This window comes from Gopherus flavomarginatus, chromosome 7 (assembly GCF_025201925.1).
Source record: "Gopherus flavomarginatus isolate rGopFla2 chromosome 7, rGopFla2.mat.asm, whole genome shotgun sequence".
NCBI lineage: Eukaryota > Metazoa > Chordata > Testudines > Testudinidae > Gopherus > Gopherus flavomarginatus.
Window position 1 is genome coordinate 48,381,974 of NC_066623.1, and position 12,724 is coordinate 48,394,697.

At 46.4% G+C, this 12,724-nt stretch overlaps 2 protein-coding genes across 8 annotated transcripts in view; one reads left to right on the forward strand and one right to left on the reverse strand.

The window, feature by feature from the left end:
• Positions 1-12,724, reverse strand: part of NOS1AP (nitric oxide synthase 1 adaptor protein) — a 183,971-nt gene that overhangs the window by 129,094 nt on the left and 42,153 nt on the right. For all 7 annotated transcript variants that reach the window (XM_050963195.1, XM_050963193.1, XM_050963192.1 and 4 more), the window contains one exon: positions 4,079-4,150. In XM_050963195.1, the coding sequence (XP_050819152.1) occupies positions 4,079-4,093 (15 nt within the window). In that variant the 5' untranslated portion in view covers positions 4,094-4,150. The remainder of the gene's footprint in view (positions 1-4,078; positions 4,151-12,724) is intronic.
• Positions 1-12,724, forward strand: part of LOC127055876 (uncharacterized) — a 254,037-nt gene that overhangs the window by 49,236 nt on the left and 192,077 nt on the right. The gene's annotated exons all lie outside the window — the stretch shown is intronic.

Here is a 12,724-nt window from a genome sequence, read left to right on the forward strand (position 1 = left end):
CTCCATCCATGAGCATCCATTTCATTCTTTGGCTTTCCGTTATGCTTGTCTCAGCTCCTAAGTTTCACGTACACTGTGTTGAGTCCCTGTTGTGGCCTCCGTCCATCATAGCCTTGGAGATTTTTTCAAATGTTTTGGTATTTTGTCTAGAACAGATTCATCTCTCCATACAGAGATCAGATTCAGTATCTCCCTGTAAGCGTCCGCTATTGGGGTCGCCCCTCCCTGGGGCAACTGAGAGCCAGGCCACCTCACTACACGAGTCTGGTGAGCTGGCGAATTAGCCTGGTGAGGCAGGAAACAGTCAGGAGCTCAGGCCCTCAGGCAGGGGCTGAGCAAAGTAGTTCAGTATTTTAAGCCCAGGGCCCTAGGTCAGGGCGGGGCAGCAAACAACAGCTCAAGGCTCAGACTCTCAGGCAGGGGCTGAGCAAACAGTTCAGGATATAACCAGCCTAGGCTCTGGGTCCTGAGCGTTGGGGCGAGGGGGAGACTGCCACCCGGGGGTGGGGTGGCAGGGCGGATGCAGGCCTGCCCACTCCATTGCGTCCCAGCCAGGGGCCCTAACAGCGGCAGGCAGCCTGCTGCTGTGTCAGTGGGGATCCTGGCCGCAACACGCTGACATGGACTCTGGGTGTGCTGCAGCCAGACTAGGGTCAGCTGCCCTCAGACTGCTTCCGACCTCCCCCATTACCAGTACCTGTGTCTCAGTGGCATCTTCCATGGCGTCTAGCACCATGGGCTCCTCAGGATACTGAGCGAGGGGTAAAACTGGGCAGCTCCTCTGAGTCCCTTTGTACCGGTCGGCTTACTGGCTCTTCCAGCGTCTGGTCGCCGTCCAGCCTCCGCAGGTATGGCCAGTCTTCGGGTCAGTCACAGGCGGCGGAAGTCTCCCCAGCAGGTGCTGGGGCATCAGCGTCTGGCCTCTCCGGTGGTCAGGCCCCTTCTGAGCCCTGGGGTTGGGCTTTTATACTTACTGCCCTGCTCCTTGACCTCTGGGGGGCAGGCGCAGGCTCCAGTGACTCCGCCCATTTTGGCCTCCATAAGGGCTCGTCTCGCTCTGGGGTGGCTGGGAGCCAGGCCACCTCACTACACTCCCGTATGGTCCATGCTGGAGCTCTATTTTGATTCTGGGACTGTATGGTCACCTGTGCTGATTAGCGCTTCATGCTGGGCAAACAGGAAATGAAATTCAAAAGTTCGTGGGGCTTTTCCTGTCTACCTGGCCATTGCATCCGAGTTCAGAGTGCTGTCCAGAATGGTCACAATGCTGCACTCTGAGATAGCTCCTGGAGGCCAATACCGTTGAACTGCGGCCACACTAACCCTAATCCGAAATGGCAATACCGATTTCAGCGCTACTTCCCTCGTCGGGGAGGAGTACAGATATTGATATTAAGAGCCCTTTATATTGAAATAAAGGGTTTCGTTGTGTGGAAGGGTGCAGCGTTAATTCAGTTTAACGCTGCTAAATTCAAAATAAACTCAGTGTAGATCAGGCCAAAGGCAGCAATCCCCAACCCCCTGGCACTGACTAGCTATGCACTGGGAACAACTACTCTTGAGAGAAATCAAGATGGATAAAAATCAATGATTTAAAAAAAAAAGTTTTATTTAAAATCAGATTTTTTTTTGATAAAATGCTTTTTGAGGAAAAAGCCTATCTAAAGATAGATACATTATAGCTCAAAGATATCTCATCACGGAATAGGGATTATAAATTCTAATTTTATAGTATGAGACAATATAGTCATGTAATGTTTAAGAAAAGTTTTATAAATGAGTTCCAATAGTTCATGGATTAGGGACCCAATCTTACGGGGTTCCAGGGGCTTCTCTATAGATTAACCTAAATAATCTTTCTATCTACACAATGGGACTCAGTACTCAGTCTAGAATATACCACCAGATATCTTAGTTTCGCAGTTCTCAAACTGTGGATTTGTGTCTCTTCAGAGGTTAACATGCTGGTTAACAGCAAAAATGTTTTTAAATAAATGAAATATAGTGGTGAGAAATAACAGACCTCAACCCTATTGTCCCTCTGCAAATTTGTGTACACAGAGTCAATCCCTTGCCTCTCTCTAAAAGTGCAAAGTTTCAAAAAGTTCAATGAATAGAAGATTGTTTGGGATGGAATAGATCTGGACAAGGAGAAGTCTGGAGATAAATGTGAGAAGGGAGGGACAGGCAGTAGAAACAAAACTAAAACAGTTTGAGCAGCATATTCCAGAAGTCTTGAGGTCTTTCTGAGTTTAGCCTTCATTGATTTGAAATCTACCATAACCTTTTCTCACTAGAAGGGAAACCCCATAATGGCAGCCAGCCGTAAAAGAGTCCCATAAAAGAGTTTGGGAATAAGAACCATTCAAGAAATACATGTTTGCTGATGTTTTTTTAAAGAAAGTCACACCAGTGAACTGGTGGAAATCCACTTAAGAGTGGATTCAGAGACTGTTGAAGTGATAGTCTCATTTTTAAAAGCAGTAGCGTCTTCTGCCAGTGTAGAAAGAATATTTTCTTCCTTTGGACTAATTCATTCCAAACTGAGAAATTGTTTGGGGCCTGAAAAAGCAGAAAAGCTTGTTTTTCTTTTCCAGATTATGAACAAACAGGAAAATAAAGGTGAAGATGACTGAGTTAGCTGCAGAAGACAGTATTTTAAGTTTCTCATGTTGACCTGGCTGACGTAGTTGATATTTTTTTACAAAATAATTAATTTCATGTAACTATTTTAACAAAAACAAACTTGATTTTAAAAACTTGAATGTTTAACTAAATTAAAAAATTCATATGCTAGTTTTGTTAAAATATTATATGTTTGCTGTTGAAGAAAAAAAATCCAGAATACATAACGTTGTTGTTTTAGTTAAATAAAACAATTTAAATATCTGTCTGGTGATGTTCTCCTAATACAGCATGGCAAGAAAATCCTCCAAATATTGATTAACCTGTTGAATTGGAGATAGTTCATCTCCCAATGACTTCATAAATATCTGCTTTAATTACCTTTGGTAAATGAAATAACCAAACAATCATTCATTTTCTGATATAGCTGTAAAAATAATCTGAAAAGTCTTAAAATAAAATCACTTTAAAAATGTATAGTGTGTACCTTCTAAAAATGAAACCTACATCTATCTCTGAGTTGTGCAGAATATGTATTAAGGTTATAACAACCAACAAGAATGCACTTTTATGTAGAAATCCATGATTAAAATCGAGTCTTCCTGACTAGTGATTTAAATCAAATCCACCCTCGGAGAAATTCAGACCAGTGCCAGTCTGTGGTTCCGGGGTATCACTGAGGTGTCACTCCTGCAGATCCCTGAGAAATCTCCAAACATGACTGTGTCATAATGGTAACAGTCAATACCACTTACCACCTTACTGCCACTGGCCAGCTGACTACACAGTTAAAATTGGTCCTCAGTGGCAAAGAAACAACATGCAATAAACTAGGCATAAGTCACAGGGATAACAGTAGGTACCCAGAACAGATCCACTGTGATTCCAGGCCACCACCACTCTCTGATAATGCAGTGGTGTAATAGCAGAACTCTGGAAATGCAATGGGCTCAACCATTCATATATGCTTCATGGAGACCCTTCTGCACAATGCACACACTGCTTCATCTAAGAGTTGCATGTGCATTTGTCTGTGCTTCAGGAACCAAGAGAAACATGCACAACCATGCTCTCCTTCTACACTCCCTGCCCTATCAGCTGGCACCTTCTGAGACAATGGCAGCCACTCAAACCCCACCAAAACCAAGTCAAGACATTGGCACATGGTAGGCACTGGATGCCTCCACGCCAGCTAATACCTCACCGAAAAAAAAGAAGAAACTTTATTTTATGAGAGTCTTCCAACATCCAAGACAACACAGAAAGGCACAAAACCCACAGTGAGAACATGTGGAGTCAGAAAGAACATCAAAGAAGCCAGCTTACGAGAAACAACATCAATGCTTGGTGAAAAGCACAGAATCCATCAGGCAGCCATGCCCTCCAGCGCCCCTTTTTGTCTTTTTAATCATGTAGCACACACAAGGAAACATACACCCTTTGCAACACTTACCCTGATTCTCCGCATTGCGGTCACAATCTCCACCCTGCTGTTTGGCCGAGGCACATCAAGGCTTCCAATGTACTAGGAAAAAAAAGGGGAGGGGGGAGAGAAATAGGATTAGTACAGCTCCCATGTCCGTAAAATAGAACAGATGTGCAGGGACTTTTCCACCAAGCAGCTAAACCATCCCCCTGCCAATGCAGGAGCATTTCTCCTTATACATCACAGCACTTTGTCCAGTCCATTTTATGTGTCCTATACAATGACTCTTCTGTCACTTTCCCTGGGAGACTATTCCACAGTCTAATCCGTCTGTCAGGAAATTTTCCTTGATATTCAGCCTAAATTTTCCATTTCTTAATCTCATCCCATTATTCCTAGGCTGAATCATCCTAACCCCCCCATCCCCCCATCTATTACTCTGATGTTTTCATCTTTCAAACATCTGCAGATTATGCCTTCTCCCTGCCATGTGAGATGTTTCCTCAAGCCACATATTTAACTGTCTTCGTTCATAGGTTTTAAGGCCAGCAGGAACCATCATGACAACCTAGTCTGACCTTCTGCATAGCACAGGACGGAGACTCCACTCAATAATTCCTGCACCAAACCCATATCTTGCAGCAGATCTTTTGTAAAGACATCTCACCATACGATCCCCACTGTGTAGAGTTCCCTCATGTCCTTAGTTAAGTTGTTCCAATGGTTAATTACCCTTTTGTTGCTAAAAGAAGTGCCTTATTTTGATTCTGAATGTGCCAAGCATCAGCTTCCAGTCACTGGAACCTGTTATACTTTCGCCTGCTTGATTCAAGATCCCTTTGCTCTCAGAAATGTCTTACTCACATAGGTACTTATACGAGATGATTAGTCATCCCTTAAACTTCCCTTGCATAAACCAGATTTGACTTTTTAGTCTCTCAGTATAAGGCAGGTCTTCCAGACCTGAAATCATTCTTGTAACTCGTTACTGAGCTCCTCCAATTTTTTAACATTGTTTTTGAAGTGTGGACACCAAAATTGGACTCAGTATCCAATTATGATCTCATCAGTGCTGCATACAGCTCAATAGTCATCCACTTAGATATCCAAGCATTGCATAAGCTCTGTTAACCACAACATCCCACTGGGATCTCATGTTCAGCTGGTTTCCACCATGACCTCTAGGTCTCTCAGAGGCCCTGCTTTCCAGGATGTGGTCCTCTGTCCTGTAAGTGGCCTTTTATTTTCTGTTCCTAGGTATCATTCCTTGTAGGTGGCAGCATTAACACACATTACTTGACTGCATCCATCTTATAAAGAGATCCAGACCACTCTAAAGCCAACCTGTTTTCAGTATTTACTACTTCATCAATCTGTGTCATCTATAAACCTTACCTGCAATCATTTTTTTCAAGATCATTGATCAAGATGGAGTAGCATTATGTCAAGAACAGTTCACTCCATCACCCCATGGGATGAGGATTCCCCAAGCACAATTATGGTTTAATGAGCTCTTTCAGTGAGACAGTTTTTAAATTTCTTTACTATGAGCTAAGTGTTAAATTTTTTAGTCTTCCTTTGCAGAAAGTTCTGAAGGAACTCAAATGTGAAATTGCGAGACTACTACTAACTATGGTTTGTAACCTATCATTTAAATCAGCTTCTCTATCAGATGACTGGAGGACAGCTAATGTAGTGCCAATTTTTTTTAAAAAAAGGCTCCAGAGGTGATCCTGACAATTACAGGCACTGCAATAAGCCTGACTTCAGTACCAGGTAAATGTTGAAACTATAGTAAAGAACAGAATTATCAGACACATAGATGAACATAATTTGTTGGGGGAGGAGTCAACATGGCTTTTGTAAAAGGGAAAATCATGCCTCACCAATCTACTAGAATACTTTGGGGGGGGGGTCAACAAGCATGTGGACAAGGGGGATCCAGGGGATATAGCGTACTTAGATTTTCAGAAAGCCTTTGACAAGATCCCTCAAAGGCTCTTAAGCAAATTAAGCTGTCATGGAATAAGAGGAAAGGTCCTCTCTTGGATCAGTAACTGGTTAAAAGATAGGGTAGGATTAAATGGTCAGTTTTCAGAACTGAGAGAGGTAAATAGCGGTATCTCCCAAAGGTCTGAACTGATACCAGTACTATTCAACATATTCATAAATAATCTGGAAAAGGGGTCAACGGTGAGGTGGTAAAATTTGCAGACAATACAAAACTACTCAAGATAGTGAAGCCAAAAGCAGACTGTGAAGAGTTACAAAGGGATCTCACAGAACTGGGTGACTGGGCAATAAAATAGCAGATGAAATTCAATGGTGATAAACACAAAGTAATGCACACTGGAAAACATAATCCCAATTATACATATAAAATGATGGGATCTAAATTAGCTGTTACCACTCAAGAAAGAGATCTTGGAGTCATTGTGGATAGTTCTCTGAAAAAATCTGTTCAACGTGCAGCAGCATTCAAAAAAAACTAACAAAATGCTGAGAATCATTAAGAAAGGGATAGATAAGACAACATAAAAAATAATATTGCCTCTATATAAATTGATGATACACCCACACCTTGAATACTGCATGCAGATCTGGTTGCCACATCTCAAAAAAAAGATATATTGGAATTGGAAAAGGAACAGAAAAGGGCAACAAAAATGATTACGGGTATGGAAGAGATTCTGTATGAAGAGATTAAGAAGCCTGGGACTTCTCAGTCCAGAAAAGAGGTGACTAGGGGGGAATATGATAAAGGTCTATAAAATCATGAGTGGTGTGGAGAAAGTAAATAAGGAAGTGTTATTTACTCCTTCTGACAATACAAGAACTAGGGGTCACCAAATGAAATTAATAGGCAGCAGGTTTAAAAACAAACAAAAGGAAGTATTTTTTCACATAACGCAGTCAACCTGTGGTACTCTTTGTAAGAGGATGTTGTGAAGCCAAGACTATAATAGAGTTCAAAAAAGAACTAGATAAGTTGATGGCTATTAGCCAAGATGATCAGGGATGCAACCCCTAAACCTCTGGCTGCCAGGGGATGGATCACTCAATGATTGCCTGTTCTGTTCATTCCCTTTGAAGCACTTGGCATTGGCAACTGTCAGAAGACAGGACGCTGGGCTACGTGGACCACTGGTCTGACCCAGCATGGCCTGTGATTTTATTGACATGAACTGTGAGCGTATAGATCATTTTTGCAACCAGGGTCCTATGGTTGCACCAGGTCTTGTACAGAGGGTGGTATCTATGGAAAGGTTGTAGTTTGCTGGTTATGAGTATGGCTGTTGTGATACAGGAGGACCAGGGAGCAGAAGGAAAGTATATAAGCCCTAGACTAATTAAGGCGTGGTTCCCTCTAGACTAGGGAGGGTTGCTACAGGTTAACTGGAGCACCTGTAGTCAGTTAAGGCCTGTTAGCAACCGAATAAAACCCCCTGCTTCAGGCAGTCAGAGGAGGAGTTCTGGAGCTTGGAGGCGTGCTGGGACACTTGGAAGATCAGAAAACTGGAGTAAGGAAGACCCTGCCCCAGCAGGTGAGGGAGACTCCCTCCCCACAGTTTTTAAGGATCGAAGGTACCCCACCCAAGAGGGAGGAAGGTAAGAACCCACAGGGGTTGAGAGGGGCTTTGGCTCAAAGTAAGGAGCAAATCCAGATCCCTCCCCTGCTTCCCTCCTTTACCACCTTCCAGGGCCACTAGTGGGCCCTCGATGCCCCAAGAGCAGGGGCAAGGGGTGGCATCTTAGCCTCTAGCCAAGAAAAGCGCAGGACATACCATATACTACATCGGCCATCTTGTCACACGTGGTGTCAGGGGTGGGAGCTTTGTGCTGTGAACATAATCCAGGGTGGGTCACAACCACCGTGCCTCAAGATGGAGGATGTGATCAAAGCACTGATGCAAGCTACTGCCACCCAGAAGGAGGCTGCCTGGGTCCAGGCAGCTGCCCAACAGGAGGCCAAGCGGCTGCAGCAAGAGACCAATCACCTGCTGATGACCCAGGCCACCCAAGATCGGGCCATGCTGCAGGAACTAGTGAACCAAGTGAAGGCCCTTACAGAGCTGAGACCCCAGTATGATGGGACACGGATCATATGGGCCAGCTACTGTCTGCAGAAAATGACCTGGGAGGATGACATGGAGGCATACCTCCTGGCCTTCAAGAGGACAGCCCTGAGGGATGTCTGGCCCTGAGACCAGTGTTCAGGTACGCTTGCCCCATTTTTGTGCGGGGAGGCCCAGAAGGCCTACTATGATATGACTGTAGAGGAGGCAGCAGATAACCCCCAACTGAGGCAGAGATCCTAGCCAGGGCAGCGGTAATGACGGCCTTGTGAGCCCAGACGTTCACAATACTGCCATTCATGGAAGACAAGACACCACGATCACAACTATTTGACCTAATCTACCTAGCCTGGAAGTGGTTACTCCCGGAGGCTCTCAGCTCAGAGAAAATGATTGGGTTCCTGGTGCTGGACCACTATACGAGGGGACTAGCCTTAGGCGTCCGAGCCTGGGTAGGCTAGAATGACCCCTCCACCTATGATGAGCTAGTCACCCTTGTAGAGAGACAACTAGCAGCCTGTGAACTGTTCGAAACTCCAGGAGGTGAAACATAGCAATTCAGGAAATTAGTCCTGACCCCGAGGCCCCGGATCATCAAGAACTCCAGGAAAGCCATAGCTGGAAGAACAGGCACCAGGGAGCAGCCTGAGGCCCCAAAGGGACCTGGGGATCCGGGGGAAAAGGGTTGGGGAAGTAAGTCAGAGGGCCACCTCCACAATGAGATATCGCTGTCATGAGTGGGGGGGGGGGGCGTTGGGGCATATAACAGCCCAGTGCCCCAACAAGGAGGAGCCCATGCAATGTAATTTGGGGGATCCCAGGGACCAATGGGGCCTAATCAGCCTGGTGGGGGTTGCGACGGCCCATCATGAATACACCAGGTTGGTAAAGATGAATGGCATCCAGATCATAGCTTTGGTGGACTATGGGAGTGCTGTCACATTGGTCTCAGGCAAGTTAGTGGGGCAAGACCAACTGAGCCGGGCCAAGACCACTGGAGTGACATGTGTCCACGGCCCAGTAAATTTCTACCTCACAATTCCAATACGGATTGAGATCCAGGGAAATACTACCAAGATGACTGAAGGGGTGGTCCCCAAGCTCCCCCACCTGGTCTTAATTGGCAGGGTCTTTCCTGGGTTTGAGAGCCTACTCCTCCCCATTAAGTTAGGGGAGGGAAGCAAATCCCGAGTGGAATGTGAGGTGCCCATGGATGACCTTACCACAATTTTTGCTGGGTTTTCCCCAGAGTTATTTTCATCCCCTGGGAAGTCCCAGAAATCCAGACTGGAAAGGAGGGCAGACAAAAGATTAAGAACCAAGGTCTTGGCTGCAAACCAGAGAGCTGCCCTGGTTGGGAGGGGGCCCCGTTGAGACCCAGAGACGGCCCTCAGCATGAGCAGAAGCACCCCAAAAGGTGGGGAGTCCAAGTCAACAGAATCAGGCCAGATTGGTCCCAAACGCGAATGTTTTGGACAGGACCAAACTATATGCAAACGTGAGGAAGGAGGTAATAGAGGTAAATGGCATGCCAGTAGAAGGGAAAACCAAAAGCACAGGGCCATACTGTATAATCAAGCAGGATCTGTTGTACCAGGTAGTGACAATATGGGGGGAAGTAGCAGAACAGCTCTTGGTGCCAAGGAAGCACACAAGAGCCGTATTAGACTTATTAGTCATCTGTTTGGGGGACATTTAGGAGCAGACAAGACCCTGGATAGAGTCTTAAGAAGATTCTACTGGCCGGGGGTATAGGCAGAAGTCCAACGCTATTGAACCTCCTGCCCAGAGTGCCAGCCGCATAGTCCCTGACCTCAGTTAAGGGACCCATTGATACCCTTGCCCATAAGTGAAGTTCCTTTTGAAAGGATAACAATGGATCTAGTGGGCCCACTATAAAGAATGGCCCGGGGCCACCGAAGCATACTTGTCATCCTGGACTACACTACGTGGTACCCTGAAGCCATTCCGTTAAGAAACCCCATGTCTAAGGCAATCGCAAAAGAACTGGTGCAGGTTTTTGCTAGGGTAGGCATCCCTAACGAGATCTTGACAGATCAAGGGACTCCCTTCATGTCGAGTGTAATGAAAGACTTATGTACCCTGCTCCAAATCCAAGCCTTGCGGACCTCGGTCTATCATCCCCAAACAGATGGTCTGGTTGAGTGATTTAACCGCACTCTCAAGAGTATGATCCGAAAGGTGGTGGCCCAAGACGGTAAAGACTGGGATACTCTCCTACCATATCTGATGTTTGCAATACGAGAAGTTCCCCAAGCATCTACTGATTTCTCCCCCTTTGAGCTACTGTATAGATGCCACCGACGTGGCATACTAGACATCGCGAAGGAGGAATGGGAGGAACAACCCAATCCAGGGAAGAATGTCATTGCACATGTAGCCCAGATGATAGAACGAATAGCCCAAGTGACCCCCATAGTACGAGAGCATTTGGAGAAAGCACAAGAGGATCAACAAACCTACTACAATCGTCGGGCAAAAACATGGAAATTTCAACCAGGAGAATGGGTGCTGGTACCAACAGCAAAGTAAGCTCCTGACCAGCTGGCATGGACCCTATGAGATCATGGAAGCCATTGGGGAGGTGAATTATAAGGTAAAGCAACCAGACTGCTGAAGGCCAGAGTGGATCTATCATGTCAACTTACTGAAACTCTGGTGCTATCAGGAGACATGCCTGGCCATTCTGCTAGCTCCACCCTAGGCAGCTGGCCCACAAGGGCAAGTAAGGATATCCCCAAATTAGCCCCAGAACAACGAATAGAGGTTGTTGAAATGATCCAGCGGAACCAAGACATGTTCTCCACACAACCAGGCTGTATGAGGCTGATCCAACACCACATCGTCACCTGTCGGGAGCAAGGGTGACGATAAAACCATATCACATAACAGAGGCAAAGAGAGAACAAATTAGGGCAGAAGTAAGGAAGATGCTGGAACTTGGGGTGATTTAGGAATCCCACAGCCAGTGGTCCAGCCCTATTGTCTTGGTCCCCAAGCCTGATAGAACCCTGAGGTTTTGTAATGACTTCTGGAAGTTAAATAAGGTATCCCAATTCGATGCCTAACCGATACCACATGTTGACGAGCTGGTGGATAAGTTAGGCAAGGCACGATACTTGACCACCTTGGACTTGACAAAAGGTTACTGGCAGATCCCCCTGGCTGAGGATGCCAAGGGAAAAAATGCTTTCTCTACACCTGACAGCTTCTTCCAATATACAATCCTCCCTTTTAGGCTCCATGGGGCCCCTGTAACTATCCAACGATTGATGGACCGATTACTTCGACCTCATACCTTTCACAGATGGTGTGGGATGAGGAGCACCCAATCCTTTACCTCAGCCGAAAGCTCCTGCCCAGGGAGTACTCTTAGACAGGCTGGCCTCACTGCTAACTCATCCAAATGTGCAATAGGGCTGGCTGAGGCCAAATACCTCAGGTATGTAGTTGGAAGGGGCCCAGTGAAGCAACAAAGTGGAGGTAATACAGAAATGGCCCCGCCCGATCCGCAAGAAACAAGTCAGAGCATTCTTAGGGATAGTAGGGTACTATCGCTGGTTCATCCCTCATTTCGCCACAAGGGCAGCGCCTCTGACGGACCGATAAGAGCTCAGGGCCCGGAGATATTTAAGTGGATCAAAGAAGCTTTCACAGACCTAAGGACAGCCCTTTTCAGCCATCTTCAAGATTTCACAAAGGAATTCATCCTACAGACAGACACCTTGGAGGTAGGACTTGGGGCAGTCCTTTCACAGATGGTGTGGGATGAGGAGCACCCAATCCTTTACCTCAGCTGAAAGCTCTTGCCTAGGGAGTAGCAGTACGCCATAGTAGAAAAGGAATGCCTAGCGATTAAATGGGCCATGGAGATTCTACGGTATTACCTACTTGGGCGGCGGTTCACACTTGTGACGGACCATGCCCCACTCCAATGGATGCACACAAATAAGGAGAGGAATGCACGAGTGACTAGGTGGTTCCTATCCCTACAACCTTTTCACTTCCGGATCCAGTATAGAGCCGGAAGTCAACACAGCAACGTGGACAGCCTATCATGACAACACTGTCTTTCGTCCCAAATAGCCTAACCCCATGGTGTTGAGCCAGGGGTGGGGGGAGGAGGAATGTGTGATACCGGAGGGCCAGGGAGCAGTGGGAGAGTGATAGAAGGGAAGTATATAAGCCTTAGGCTAATGAAGGTGTGGTTCCTTCTAGACTAGGGAGGGTTGCTACAGGTTAATGAGCACCTGTAGTCAATTAAGGCCCTGTTAGCAACCTAATAAAGCCCTCTGCTTCAGCAAGTCAGAGGAGGAGAAGGAAGGAGAGAGGACTGGAGCTTGGAGATGTGTTGTAAGACAGAAGGTACCCCACCCAAGGGGGAGAAGAGTAAGAACTCGCAGGGGCTGAGAGGGGCTGGGGCTCAGAGTAAGGAGCAAATCCAGACCCATCCCCCGCTTCCTTCCTTCACCACCTTCCTGGGCAACTAGTGGGGCCCTCGGTGTCCCAAGAGCAGGGGAAAGGGGTGGCATCTTAGGCCCCCGCCAAGAAAAGTGCAGGACCCACCCCATACTAC